The sequence below is a fragment of the Pleurodeles waltl genome, chromosome 11 (assembly GCF_031143425.1).
Source record: "Pleurodeles waltl isolate 20211129_DDA chromosome 11, aPleWal1.hap1.20221129, whole genome shotgun sequence".
In the NCBI taxonomy this organism is placed as follows: Eukaryota; Metazoa; Chordata; class Amphibia; order Caudata; family Salamandridae; genus Pleurodeles; species Pleurodeles waltl.
Genome location: NC_090450.1, coordinates 745,170,939 through 745,187,024, shown reverse-complemented (window position 1 = coordinate 745,187,024; position 16,086 = coordinate 745,170,939). Strand labels below are relative to the sequence as shown.

General features: G+C 41.9%; 1 protein-coding gene across 3 annotated transcripts in view; it reads left to right on the top strand.

The window, feature by feature from the left end:
• Window positions 1-16,086, top strand: part of LOC138266092 (uncharacterized) — an 896,417-nt gene that overhangs the window by 416,554 nt on the left and 463,777 nt on the right. For all 3 annotated transcript variants that reach the window (XM_069214468.1, XM_069214470.1, XM_069214469.1), the window contains exon 21: window positions 139-282. In XM_069214468.1, coding sequence (XP_069070569.1) covers window positions 139-282 — 144 coding nt within the window. The remainder of the gene's footprint in view (window positions 1-138; window positions 283-16,086) is intronic.

The window sequence follows — 16,086 nt, the reverse complement described above, 5'->3', positions numbered from 1 at the left end:
TGAGATAGACTGTCATTGATGTAGACATGATTACATGTAGCTCCTGCCTGGTTTTTTTGGAACATGGATGAAAATTCCCTTTCTTTTAGGTCAGATGGCCTTTCTCTTCTGTGACAGTTTCCTTTCTTTCCATAACAGCCTCTACCTTCGGGGATCCCCATTTCATTACTGCTGATGGGTCAAACTACACTTTCAATGGGAGAGGAGAATACACTCTGGTGCATGCGCCCATTCAGAATCTGACCATCCAGGGTAGAACTCAGCCTGTCATGTTGAAGAACGGTAAGTGATCAGGGATAATCAAGAGCAGTTGTTGTGTTCTACAGCATGTTATGTTGTCCCATCGTGTTTTGTGATGTACAGCTTCTGTTTTTCTGGGTTATGACAGTCGCTGTTATGCTCAGGGTTGCTAATACTAGACCACATGCACAGCATGTCTTTGTCTGTGTGCCTCCTGGAAAAGAGCAGGGTGATATTAGGCAAATTCCAGCAAAAATGGGCACTATTGCCCAGTTGTGGCTCGCAGGAGAGAAAATGAGCAGGGTCTGCGACAAAAAAAAATATAATAATTTTTTTAAAAGTATTTTTCTCTCCACCCACTCCGATCTGCTACGGCAACACAGTGCTGGGTTGGAGAGAGGCTAGTGTGCATGTGTGTTTTGCCGGGTCGAGACGGCCGGCCAAACATACATGTGCACTTAGGGGGAGTGCTGTGTACTCCTCTTCTGTCCCTGTCTCGTCCCATGGCCTGCCCCTTTTTGGCCTGACACACTTCGATCTGCTTACTGATCCCTTCTTTTCATTAATAGGAATCTTCTGTTAAGGGGAAATATTACACTCTTGAGGGTTAGGCCATCTCTTCCTCTTTAAATCACATTTTTTTAAATTAAATATCGAGTGTGTATTTACCAAAAGTTTGTATACAGCAGTGAAACAAAAGATAAGTACAGACTAAAGAAGTAGCACATTGAGAGAGTTTGACACATTGCAGAATTTTTCAACACATGAAATTGAGATGTTGTGCCATTGATCGTATGTATTTTTTATTTTCCATAATTGACCCGGAACTGCAGCATACAATAGTTAAGGCATCTGTTTGAAATATTGTGCAGTTCATTGATGCATAAACGTCCTTCTCATAATGTTGCCAGAGTGACTTCTTATGTTTTCTTCCTGAATATTTTGCAAAAATTCTGTTGCAGCTGTGAAATACAGTTGATTATGATGCAGTCTTCCATTGATTCCATAGACAGCCAACCAGTGCTTAATTTGAGCCAGTAGTTTCTGTTTCTCAGCACCGACACTTAATTGCCAGCTCCAGTATTTATGTCAGTCTGCTACATGGTAGCACTTTTTTTAATCTAATCTAGAGATAAGCACCACAAGAGTTGTATATTAATTCAATACACTTTAATAATGACTACCATCTGCTACCCAAACCGTTCTTATAGGTTTGGGGTCCTGCAATAGTCTGAATTATCACACTGGAGTGTTTTGGTACGAAATTGGCAGCAATGGCAGGGGCAATGCGTTGTTCAAGTTTCACTGTCCTCCTGATGAGGGCCCTGGCACCTATCATTTTGCAACTGTGTTTCGTCCCCTGAAAGGCTAGCAAGCCTGGGGCGCAGGTGTTCAATTTTCATATATTGCTACTGTGTGGCCTCAAACTCTTTTAATGTCTTTTGGGGCTCCTCTTGTGCCCAGGTAATTGGTTGCTTCAAAGTTAATGAAATTGGTAACTGGTACAGCGTGATAACATAAGGAAGCACCGCTAAAACATATTAGGACTGAGTGATGTGCCCATTACCGACTTCTGTTAACTTTGAATGACCTCTAATGATATTATGAGAAATTATGTGGTTTTTACCCTACCCACTAGCATCCACTATGAGAACCACTTTTTCAAAACTAGTGATCTCTTTCGGGATTGAGACTGCAGGGGCCGAAATGTGACAGGCGCATGAGAACAGTGGATTCAGTCTGTTGAAGGTTCTTGTTTGTGCCAAAAGATGCCTGGAGCGTACTTTTTCTAAAGAATTGTAAAACCTTTGTTTGTAATTAAAAAAATAGAGACATCCACTGATTATAAGATGCAGGTCAGAGGGCTGTAAATTGTCTCAATATTGGCCGTCAGAAAACTGAAAAGCATTTCCACAAACAGCTGAGCAGAATTACTCCAATTTAGGCACAAAGCTAGTTATATTGGTCCCGAACGTGCTCTTTTTGTAATTTGTGTAAATCCGTTCAGTAGTTTCTGAGGAATTAAGGATTAAAATGTATGTCTATACAGTGGCGGCCGGCAGCTTTAGGAGGGAGGGGGGCAGGTGGGAAGCACACACACACACACACAGTCATTCTTTCACACACAGACACGCACGCACATCCATCAACAACACTCATACCATTCAAACATGCACGCACACACCGCACATTCATTTTAAAACATCACACACACTCATTCTTTCACCCACACACGCACGCACAGCCATTAACGCTCATAACATTCAAACATGCACGCACCAAACATTCATTTTAAAACATCAAACACACTCATTCTTTCACACACGCACACACAGCCATTAACACTCATAACATTCAAACAGGCACGCACGCACCAAACATTCATTTTAAAAGATCACACACACTCATTCTTTCACACACGCACGCACATCCATTAACAACACTCATAACACTCAAACATGCACGTGCGCACCAAACATTCAATTTAAAACATCACACACACACACACTTACCTTCAGCCTCGAGGTCCCAGGAGGGTTGGGACTGCTGCCTTCCCTCATTGGTTGACCTTAGGTCAGCCAATGAGGGAAGGCAGCAAGCCCAGCCTCGTCACAGAGTGGGATGGGGTCAGTGAGACTGCTGATCCCACCCCACTCTGTGACGAAGTGTCACTGATTGACACTCGCCCTGGGCGCTTCAGGGCTTAAACCTGAAGCGCCCAGGGAGAGTGTCAATGGGTGACGCTTTCCTCGTCACCCAGGGGAGTGCCTCGAGGCACCTTTGCTGAGCTGAGGTCACGCCCGTAGGAGCTGTGACCTCCTTAGCCCAGCAAAGTTCAGCTCAGGCAGCCAGGAGTCTGCGCGATTGTCTGCTCCTGGCTGCCTGAGCTGAAAATGAAGAGTGTCAGTCAGGCTGGCCTTTGTTCAGCCTGCCAGACACTCTTCATGAGGGGCAAAAGGTGGGGGGGCGTGGCCCCTCCGCTCTAAAGGACGGGCCGCCACTGTGTCTACATCAGGCCACGGAGGATCAGCAGAGCCACAGAACAAAAATTTAAATCTGAGTGGTGCCCAAACATCAACAAACATGCATTTAAATAACTTCCCGAATTGCAATTTGGAGATCAGAGGTCATATCCTGCGTCCTGGCTTAATTTCCTTCTGTCTTAAATAGTAACTATGTGCAATGTTATCTAAATATGTAAAAAAGTGCAAAATTGATGTAAATGTGTAAAGATGGTTTAAAAAACATTTTCATTGTGAAACCTAATAATGGCCCATTTACATATTCCCGTCCCTCTCCTCATTTCACATTCTGGTTTCTCGAAACAAGTTTAAATGGCTGACACGCAACACTTCCCTCACCTAGTGCTTCAGTCTTCTGCTGCAATACCGATGTTTTTCGTGAGGCTCCCTAGGGCTACACCAGAACCATAAATAATCATAAAGCATATTTGCAGAGTGCAGTCGCTGTCCTATAAAAATAAGCATCTGAAATTATTTTGTGTTAATCGTGTGAATATTTATAATGAGGCACGACAAGCCCCGTAGAAATTTAAAATGAATGAGTTATGGTAAACATGCTGGAACGAGTCCATGAACAGTTATTTTCGAGGGTGATGTTTCTTCCTAGCTTTAAAGTTACTGTGATACCAACTTGCTGCGTGAAAGTGAATCATGCTTTAATGGAATTTGCTTTTGCTTACTACCTTAATTCAGATATATGATGCCAAATTGATACAATTTTTTACAATTCGGGCCTCAGTTTGCGTATTGCCTCTGCCAAGTAAAGAGGTGTGGCTAAAAGCAAGTGTTGAAGGTAGACCTTTTCTTTGGGTCACACTACTGCTTATGCTGGGCCCACAAAGCATTCGACCCCACGTCCCTTCTCCGCAATTCAAGTGTAACCTCCGTATAGTGTGTATATCGCAGGAATATTTCCACCATTCTCGAATTCGGGGTTGCAAGTCACTAGAAACCGATACCCTACTGGATTTTATGGCAACACCTGCCTTTCTTTCCAGCCCCTTCTATGCATTCTTCCATGGTCTAGGCAACAGAAATGTGCCAATTCATCTTCAGTCATTTGAAAAGTCTGTTGTCCAGCACAGTATATTGGTGGAGCCTGGGCCTTGCAATTCTTCGCTTTATGCTGTTTGCAATATATACAACATATTCAAAATCAAACGTACACAGGTGTGAACGTACGTTGTCACTATATGTGTATCTGTATGCTCAGCTGGCTATAATAACATTTGCAAATTCGTTGTATGCCTATTTACAGCACTAGCCCTAGCATTACAGCATATAACACATATTAGAGCTGATAGCCTTAGGCTGGTCTTCCCACAAACGTTTTGCCTTCACCCATCTTTATTTTTTTTGTATTTGTTTTTGTTGACCTTAAGAATCTGTGACTGTCAACTAATGCTAAAGTGCTTGTGCTCACTCCATAAAACATGGTAACATTGGCTTACACCTGATTGGCTTATTTAGTTTATTCATAATTATCTAGTAAAGCTGTATACCTTATACCCAGGACTAGTAAATTAAATGCTACCAGTCGGCCAGCAGCACTTAGTGTGCTACCCATTTAAGTAGACCTTTAAAACATGTCTCAGGCCTGCTATTGCAGACTGTTAGCAGTTTTAAACTGCCAATTTGGCTTGGGAAATAAAAACCCTCAACAAGCTTTAAACTCACTTTTTATTGCATATAGGTTACCCCTAAGATATGCTTATTGGCATTGTGCATTATAAATAAAAAGATGAATGTGTACTTTTAAGTTTTACATGTCCTTGTAGCGAAAAACTCACAAATTCATTTTTCACTACCGTGATGCCTACCTCACCCATAGGATAACATTTGGTTAACTTATTATAGCTAATAAGTGCAGACGTTTGATTGTGAGCAGGTAACAAAGTCAGGTTTGGTATCTGCGAGCTTGTAATCCTCTTTAAAGGTCAAGTCAGATTTTAAGTCACAATTTTGAAAATGCTACTTTCAGAAAGTTTAAAAAAGAACAGATGATTGACGGAATGCTGAACAATGCAAACATTCACCCCAGTCACAAATATCTGGGTTTAATCCATTGTTTTTTTGCTCACCATGCCACCCCAGTTTGAACCCAGTCATATGCAAGTCAGTCTTGACCCTGTTCCTCATGGGAATAGTCCAGCCCGAACTGCCAAGCCAGGTCCTCCGTGGACCGGTAAAAAGAATCCTAGCACCGGTTTCAGTGTACCAATTTATGGGAATTTATGTCCTGTGTGTGAGTTCAAATACTTTACACATTGCTTCTGAGATAAGCCTGTCTGCTCGTGCCAAGCTACTAAGGAGGTGAACAGGGGTTACCTTAGCTATGTGACTTCCTTACTATGACAAGAATGAGGGTCCCTACTTGGACAGGGTGCAAACTGCTCCCAATTAGAGACCCCATTTCTAACAATAGCTCACTCTTTATAATGCTTCTGCATTGCCCCTTTCTTGTGAACCAGCTTACCTCTCTGTTGTTCCCTAGCTTTCTCAGCTCTCTATCATAGTCTTATGACGATTTGGCCTCTGCTCCTTCTTTTCTTCATGTGCCATCCTTCAGCATATTCTAAGTTCCATCTCATAGCCACTTTTCACAGACAAGGATTGCAGAGAAAATGTGGAGACAATGTGGTGAAAACATTTTTCTGATTTACTGCCACTCAAGTGCTGATCCTCTCTAAAAAGACAGCAGGAGAGGTGGTACAGCTGAAAAAAGGTTTCAGTGAGAAATAGCAAAACAATGTGGTTACAGCCAATTTTACAACCATAACATAAGCACTGGTCTTGAAAATTTACTGAGTGACAGGCCCTGTTTGGTAGGGTCACGGCAAGCAGGGAGTGCTGGTCCACAATCGTGGGGACACTTGACACTGGTGTCTTGGGGCCCGTCTATTTTCTGCTCTGCAAACTAGGCCAAGTACACCCTTTCTCCACATGACTCTCATGATAGCGAAGAACAACAAGCCAAAGGTTTCTCAGTGAGGCAGGGTGGGTGGTTGCAACCTGGAACTCAAATAATCAAACAACAGAAACAATAAATCATCACCCAACCATGGGCTTGTCTTTCAGTGAAAAGAAAGCACCTTAATGTCATAGCTGTGAGGAATACTATAGGGAACACTACATAATTAGATAGAGGTATGACTACAAGGTTAAATGATGTCATTGACATTCTCTTAATGATGCACTACACCATCCATGTTGCCCTCCACCCTTATCTAGGGTGCGTCTCAATGTCTGTGGCAACTTTCACACATCTGTGCCTTTTAAGGTAAGATTAGGCACACATGCATGCTAACTAAACAGTCTCTAAATTAGCAACTTGTAGGTCAGTTTGCACAATTGTTAAGCACAACAAGTCCCACCGTTTAGGACAAAATGTTTACTGCAAGATTACCTTTGTGCATTTGAGATTAATTTTACTCAGTATCTGGATGCAGAGCAGTATATTACATGGTCATGAGAGACATGTTTGGCAGGTGCTGTGTAGTGTGCCTATCGTCTTACATCACCAGAGTCTTCTTTGGCATCTCGCATCTATGGCAGAGGTCTTAAATGTTTCTTTCTCAGATGATCGCTGGTTTCATAGTGGCAGGCTGAACGTATGGTTGCTCACCTTTGGCATTTGTGGCATTATGCGAATGGGCAAATCTGCCCCTTTAGAAAGGCAAACCCTCAGGAACTAAACTACATGTCATCAGCGGTCACACCAGTCCTTCAGGCACACTGCAGGGCAGCTAGATGGAACATTGCTATTTTGCTCAAAGTTTCTTTATGCAGTTGACCACGAGATCCTCACTCTGGGAGACAAGATGACCCTTCACGACTCAGGCCAATCCCAGTGTACTCCCTCTTATCAGATGGTCTGATCTGGGTGCTCCTCACACTGGGAACATGGATGGATATCTCCTCCTGTACTGTCTCTCTTCCTGCAGGGCCTGGCACTTTCCTTCCTTCTCTTATCATACATGTAAAACTGAATGTGCTAAGCAGACCTACAGCTTTTCCAGCACATTGCACGGGCCCTAGGTGATGTTCCCTCACCACAGGCGGTGATGCAGTTTGGGGTAATGACCTTTCAAATGTAAATTTATTTCTGTAATGCAGACACAGCCTTTGGCAAAGATGATTGTTCTCACAGCAGGCAGTGTTGATGTTGGCTCCAACGCACTCACAGTAACACAGCGAAAACACCACAAAAGTACTTCATACCAGTTTAGAAAAGAATTGACAATATTTATCCGAATCAAACAAGACCATACCTACAAAAATGAAATGTAGACAAGCAAAGATACACATTTTTAAACATTAAGTCTCAGTAAAGTGCTTAGAAACACAATAGCTCCAACTAAGCCTATCACGACGCCTTGACGGAGTTATTCCCAACAATCCGATGCGACTTGCGAGGGAGTGCGGGCTGGTCACAGAGTTGCATGGACCCCAGGTACATTACCTTTGGAAAATGATGAAACAAAAACGTTTCAAGGAGCTGGGGCGGTGAAGCGTCTCTGGAGCCGGTGCAACATTTGTTCCTTACTGCTACTGGGGAGATGATGTTTCGGTTCCTTATTGCTTGGCAGGGGAGGGGAGGCGTTGGTTCCTTAAGGTTCCAGGGGAGGTGCTGCGGCATCAGCGGTTCAGCATTGTTTCCGTACGATCTGGGTGGGGTGATGAATCCAGCAGGTCAAGAGTGAGGCGTCAACGTCATAGTTTGGCAAGCACACCATGGGCCACAGGTGCTATGGCGGAGTTGGAGTCTCGTGTCATGAACGTCAGTGCCACAGCTCTCAGGACTCATGCTGTGGCAGGACATTGAAGGCACTACGGTGGCATTTGGCCTAAAGCATCGGTCGCAGTTGTTGCCCTCAGCGAGGACCACGGTTCCGGTGCAGGCAGCAGCGTGGAGTCAGACAGCGGAGCCTGTTTCAAAATAACTCTGGAGTCGATGTTCTTGGTATCTTCTAGGTTATACCAGAACTCCATTCCATGGGCCCAGGAACAGGATTTGGCACCATTTGGCGACTTAGGACTCTCAATAAGAGAGCGTAGCTGCTGGCAGATGAAGTCTTTGTTGTCCCTGAGAATTCTAACAGGAGACAAGCTCAGTCCAAGCCATTTGAGAACCTTTGGAAGCAGGATATAGGAAGCAAAGTCCACTCATGTCACTCCCAGGACAGAAGCAGCAAAGCAACAGGCAGCGTGGGAGTCCCTCCTACAGCATCTGTAGAGGTAGGAATAAGTAGAGAGAGGGAGGCCTAGGTAAAGAATTGAAAAGAGATTGAGATAAAGGAAAAAGTCAGAAGTTAAAGAGAGCAGGAGAAAGAGATTGCTTTACTAAGGGGCTCATGGAAGGTGGGGCCCCTGGGCAGGAATCCACTTTGCCAAGTCTTTAAAAACTTTTGTTTTACACCACACTAAAAGAGATCAGAATGTAGCCAAAACCAATGGTGCAATGATTCTTTCTTTTACTACATGTCAGAGTCACCATATCCTCGGGGTCTGTGCATGTTCCCAACACGTCCACCACTGAACAGCTCCAAGACTTTGATAGATAAATCACAGAGACTGAGAGAGTTCAAGAGGGGAAGAGGGGATTAGGAAGGGAACAGCTGGGAAGGAGACCTGTAGTAAGAAAAAGGTTAGAACACAGGATATGAAAATTATATCTCCTGAAATCAATACTAGACTATGATTCTAAGCCTAGTCACTCTGAAAACATGAACAATCTAAGAGTTAAGTTTAAAATGACTAAGTTTCAAGATGGCTGGATACCTGTAAGGGAATCAAGATGAATTAAATGAAAACTTTCTTATTCAAATACTTTCCTTTACATGAGAATCAGAAAAAACATTCTGACTACATTTTAAACCAGTCATATAAATCCTGTTTTGAGAATGTATACTAGGACCATACAATATTGCATCTAGAAACTCTGGCATTCTGTGTACTCTTAAAATGTTTCAACACAAATTGCGCATATTGCAAATATATATATATATATATATATATATATATATATATATATATATATATATATATATATATATATATATCCTCAAGCAAATATGGTCTGAAAATTGTTGAGCAGCGCACTCCACTGTCGGTGCCAGTGACGGAGAGGACCAGTCTCGTAAAAATGTAAATTTAAAAAAGTTTTCACTGCACTCCACGAGGTATCAATAGTGCAAATTTAATCCAAATAACAACCACCAACGCGTTTCAACTCCCTCAGGAGTCTTGTTCACAGTGAACAAGACTCCAGAGGGAGTTGAAACGCGTTGGTGGTTGTTATTTGGATTAAATTTGCACTATTGATACCTCGTGGAGTGCAGTGAATACTTTTTGAAATTTATATTTATATATATATATATATATATATATATATATATATATATATATATATATATATATATATATATTAAACACCATAAAAGGATTGTGCACCATGAATAACACAATATGGATTCAGGAAACAAATCACATAACTTGTCGACTCGAATATTACATAATAAATATCTTAGAATAGTGGCATACAATAAACAACATGAAATAAACCAGAGGAGAGAATCGTGCGTCTTGCCGATTTGAGTGTCACCATGTAAAATACCAAGAAATGGTAGCACGCAATGAATATCAAAGTCAAATCATCATTAATCGAATCGCGCGTCTTGCTGATTCGTAAAACACGATGTAAATGTCAAGAAATAACAGCTCACAATAAATAACAAGATCAAAGTACAATGAAACGAATCGCGCTTCTTTTGCCGATTCTTAAGCCACCATGTAAATGTCAAGAAATGGTAGCGCGCAATGAACAACAAAGTTAAATCCTCATGAAACGACTTGCGCGTCTTGCCAATTCGTAAAACATCATGTAAATGTCAAGAAATAGTAGCGCGCAATGGACAACAATGTTTAAACACCATAAAACGAATTGCGCGTCTTGCCGATTCTTAAGCCACCATGCCAATGTCAAGAAATGGTAGCACGCAATGAATAACAAAGTCAAACCTTTATGAAACAAATCGCGCGTCTTGCCTATTTGTAAACTACCATATAAATGTCAAGAAATGGTAGTGTGCAAGTAATCTGTTACTCATTTAAGAATTAAACCAAGAATATGAAAATTCTCAATAACGGTGTCGGAACAGTACAACCACCGTCTTACCGCCTGGAACAATGATCACCAATGAAGGATGAAGGGCAGAAGACTGGAAGATCCAAATAGGCCGCCGGGACAGGAGCTCAGGAAGAAGCTGCTGCTCTGCACCGGGACCTCTGAATAGTGAGTACTGGGAGTTGGGCTGACTCTCTTTTATAGAGTCTTGGCCCAGCCCAGAACCACGCCCAGGCATGTTGCAGGGAAAGACTCTGGAAGGCCCTGGAAAGGGGCCACACCCTAACACACACTGAAATCCTGTAGCAATATATTGCAAAGGAACAGTATTTGTAAGCATATTAAAAATAAGTTTTCAAGATTGAACTCTGCAATGCAAAAGGTTAAACCACCACATATCAGCACAATGCATAAATTACGTTGTTTTGAGAGTGCTGGGTTTTTGCATTGTTGTCGCCAATAGAGTGCGTACTGCTCTGGTGTTGACAGTACTCCCCTCTCCCAGACGCGCTCTAGGGCCTGGTTTGCTTGGATTAAGACGATGAAAGCGCCTCACAAGTACTGGAGCATGAACATCAGATGCAGAAACCCATGAGTTACTTTCAGGACCATAACCTTTCCATGAGATGAAGTGCCATAGATTACGCTCTCTCAGTTTAGAATCCAACACTTTCTTGACTTTGTATTCTTCTTCCCCTTGTACTACAACAGGAGCTGGATGAGGGTGGACCTTTTGGACTGCCTTTTTCAAGAGGGAAGTGTGGAAAACTGGATGAATCCGTAAGGATCTGGGCAATTGTAGTTTATAGGTCACCGGATTGATTTGCTGAAGGACAGTATAAGAACCTATGAATTTGTGGGGTTAAACATGTGCTTCTTCTTGAAGTCTATATGTTTTGTGGAAAGCCACACTTTGTCACCTGGTTGATATTGCGGTCTCTCACAATGTTTCTTGTCATAATGCCTTTTATATTTTTGTTTGGCTTTCTCTAAATGCTGTTGAATCAGTTTCTGGGTTTGATGCAAATGGTGAATGGTTTCTGACACAGCTGGAGTAAGAGAACTTTCTTGAGGAATTGTGATGGGCAAGGTGTCAGGATGATAGCCAAATAAACCAAAAAGGGTGTAACGCCAATAGAAGTGTGGAATGAGTTATTGTAAGCTAACTCAGCTAACCAGAGCATAGATGTCCAAGAATGAAGTACCTTTTCAGCGTAGGCACGTAAAGATTGTTTCAAAGTCTGATTTAGTCTCTCCGTTTGACCATCTGTTTGAGTATGGTGACTAGTAGATAGCGTAGATGTCACTTGGAGTGTTTTACACCATGTCTTCCAGAAATTGGAGGAAAATTGTGACCCCCGATCGGAGAGGATAACCTTTGGCAGTCCATGATAACGAACCACTCTGTTCAGTAAAATAGTTGCCAATTCACTAGAAGTGGGCAATTTTTTTACAGGCAATGAAATGTCCATATTTCGTGAGACTATCTACTACCACCAGAATTACTGAATGCTGTTGAACCACTGGCAGACCGGTAATAAAGTCTAAAGAAATGTGCTCCCATGGACGACTTGGGGTTGGAAGTGGATGTAACAACCCTTTTGGTTTTGAATGACTTGTTTTAATGCGAGCACAAACTTCACAGTTGTTTACCATTGCTTTTATATCTTTTGTTAGGGTAGGCCACCAAAAATAGCGTTGGATCAGTTCAAGAGTTTTAGGAGTACCTGGGTGACCTGCCGTAGGTATAACATGCAACCAATGAAACACTATCTTGCAAAGTTTGGTAGTGGGTATGAACAAACGAGCGTCATGAAAGGGTAAACCTTGCTTGATTGACCTTTTGGGATCTGCTTGGGCCCATGTTTGCCATTTTTCAACAGTGAAAGAGTTGCGAATTTCTTCAAAGAAACCTTCAGTTTTTATGATACATAGAACCTTGTCAGGAGCAATGATAGCTCTGGAGGCTTGAAATGCAGGCAACGTTGTAGACTCTTGACGGGACAAGGCGTCAGCCTTGCGATTATCTTTACCAGGCCGGAAGGTTACTACAAAATCAAATTCGGCAAAAAAAAGCATCCAGCGTAATTGCTAAGGGATCAAAAGTCTGGCGGAACTCATGAATTGAAGATTACGATGATCAGTATATACAGTGACAGTGTATTTGGCACCCAACAAATGATGTCTCCATTCTTTAAAGGCATCACGAATCACCAGAAGCTCTTTTTCAGCAATGACATAGTTCTGTTCAGCTTCGTTCAACTTCCGAGACATATAAGCTACAGGATGAAGTTGACCAGTGTCTTTATTTCGTTGTGATAAGACGGCTCCTATTGCTACATCTGAAGCATCAGCTTCCACTATGAAAGGTTGATTTGCATCAGGATGAGTCCAGACTGGGGCAGTGGAGAAAGCTTCCTTCAAAGTCGAGAAGGCTTGATCAGCTTCTGGGGACCATACAAACTTTTCTTTCTTTCTTAGTAGCTTAGTGATTGGAGCCACTGTCTGGGAGAAATGATTTATGAACCTCCGGTAAAAATTTGCAAACCCCAGGAAACATTGTACATCACGAACAGTCTTAAGGATGGGCCAATCAGATACCGCTTTTACTTTCTTTTCTGCCATCACCATACCTTGAGGGGTAAGAATAACCCATAAAAACTCAACTGTGGTAACATGAAACTCACACTTGGTCAGTTTGCAATATAAATGGTGTTTTCAAAGGGCTGCAAGAATTTTCTTGACATGTTGGACATGTTCGTTTTCATTGTCTGAGTAGATCAAAATGTCATCGATGTAGACTATGGCAAATATGTCGAGGTCCTCTCTAAGAACGTCATTCAAGAAAAATTGAAATGCTGCTGGAGCATTACACAGACCAAAAGGCATGACGGTGTATTCAAAAAGGCCATATCTTGTCTTGAAAGCTGTTTTCCATTCGTCACCCTCTCTCATTCTGACCCAATGATAAGCACCTCGAAGGTCAAGCTTCGTGTAGATTTTTGCTCTCTTTACTTGTTCCAATAAGACCGGAATTAGGGGTAAAGGATATTTATTCTTGATGGTGACTTTGTTCAAACCGCTATAGTCGATGCAAGTTCGAAGTTCTCCATTAGCTTTTGGAACAAAAAACAAAGGCGAAGCTGCAGGAGACTTAGAGGGGCAAATGAAGCCATTCTCCAAAAATTGATCTAGGTATTTTCGTAAATGTTGATTTTCATGTTCTGACAGGGCATATACACGACAGTTGGGAAGTATCGCACCTGGGGCTACATCAATTTGACAGTCATAAGATCTATGAGGAGGTAGAGTCTCTGCTCCTTTCTCATCAAATACATCTTTGTAAGATGAATACTGTTTGGGCAGCTGAATTTCTTTCTCCGCGGCAGTGGCTATGTAAGAGTTGCAAACTTTTGGGACTTGAATCTTTTGGAGACATTGTTCATTACATAGCGCAGATGAGAACACGATTTTTCGTTCTGCCGAATTGATCTCCGGATTGTGATGAATTAACCATGGCAAGCCAAGGATAATCCCATATTGGGGAGCATGGATCACGTCAAGGATGATTTTCTCTTCATGTTTCTTTCTTTGATTCTTATCTTCACAAATCATCGACAAGGGGATAGTCTGAAGAGTTACCGGACCTCCAGTCAAGAGTTTTCCATCGACTGCCTGGATGATTTCTGGGGCCTTCTTTTCAATACATTGGATCCCCCATTCACGAACCAATTGGACAGCAACAAAGTTCCCAGTAGCCCCAGAATTGACTAGAGCTTTTTTTAAATAGATCTTTTTCTTGACCTGAACTCTTATTTCCAGTTTAAGATGTCTAGATTGTGAAGGGTCTACGGTGACACCCAAGAGAAGCCCTTCTCTGCATCTTGGGTGTTTTAGTTTTCCAATTCGACTGGTGCATTGGCTGCGACCGTCTGAACTGGACCTTGCTTGTTCTTTGGTTTGATTGGCCAATCTTTGGCAAAATGACCTTTTCGCCCACAATAAAGACATTGTCCATTTTTTCTCTGTAGGTCCTTTTCATCTTTGGTCAAAGGTCTTCTGATGGTTCCAATTTCCATAGGTTCCGGCGTTCTTTCTTTCGGAGTTCTTGAGTCTCTGTTATCATGAACGCGCCATGAATATTTTTCAATCTTTTTGCGCGTTCCTTTACGTTCTGCTAAACGATGATCAAGTCTCAAGACAAGATTTATTAATTCTTGACAGTCTGTAGGTTGTGGGTCGATTTGCGCTAAGATATCTTTTAGTTCCTCTTTGAGTCCCTTGTAAAACAAGACTGCTTGTTTTTCTTCAGGCCAGGATGTCTCGGCAACCAGCTGGTTAAAGTTGGCTAAATACGACACTAGGTCTTGATTCCCTTGGCGTAAATCTAATAATTCACGATCTGCTGACTGTGTTACAGTTCTACGATCAAAAACTCTCTCAAATTCACGAACAAAATTTCTCCAGTTGTACAACAAGGGACTATTTTTACGCACAAGAGGAATTGCCCAAGTAGCTGCATCCCCAGACAGATATGATAACAAGAAAGCTACTTTGGACTGGGCATCGGGGAAAGTATTTTGTCTGCAGGTGAAGTGTAGTTCCACTTGAACCAGGAAAGATTGTGCTTTCAAAGGGTCACCTGAGAAACGTTCTGGGGGAGCTAAAGGAATTGCAGAAGGAACATTTAGGGAAATCGGATTACTTCCAGAAGCCTGAGAAGAAGTTCCTGGCCAAGACACACCTGTGGGACTTTGTTCCTTCTTCTCTACCTTATCTTGCAACTGACTCACTCTCTCTGCTAAGCTAGTTGTCAATTCTTTGGATGATACCACCTCTGCTTGGAGCTGGGTGATAGCCTTGACTAACTCGTCTAGCGTGGCCATACTGAGAACATACACAAGCCAGGAGGATAATAATTTGTGGGCTCACTATTCTGTCAGAGTCACCAGATCCTCGGGGTCTGTGTACGTTCCCAACACGTCCACCACTGAACAGCTCCAAGACTCTGATAGATAAATAACAGAGACTGAGAGAGTTCAAGAGGGGAAGAGGAGATTAGGAAGGGAACAGCTGGGAAGGAGACCTGTAGTAAGAAAAAGGTTAGAACACACGATATGAAAATTATATCTCCTGAAATCAATACTAGACTATGATTCTAAGCCTAGTCACTCTGAAAACATGAACAATCTAAGAGTTAAGTTTAAAATGACTAAGTTTCAAGATGGCTGGATACCTGTAAGGGAATCAAGATGAATTAAATGAAAACTTTCTTATTCAAATACTTTCCTTTACATGAGAATCAGAAAAAACATTCTGACTAAATTTTAAACCAGTCATATAAATCCTGTTTTGAGAATGTATACTAGGACCATACAATATTGCATCTAGAAACTCTGGCATTCTGTGTACTCTTAAAATGTTTCAACACAAATTGCACATATTGCAAATATATATATTAAACAACATAAAAGGATTGTGCACCATGAATAACACAATATGGATTCAGGAAACAAATCACATAACTTGTCAACTCGAATATTACATAATAAATATCTTAGAATAGTGGCATACAATAAACAACATGAAATAAACTCGAGGAGAGAATTGTGCGTCTTGCCGATTCGAGTGTCACCATGTAAAATACCAAGAAATGGTAGCACGCAATGAATATCAAAGTCAAATCATCATTAATCG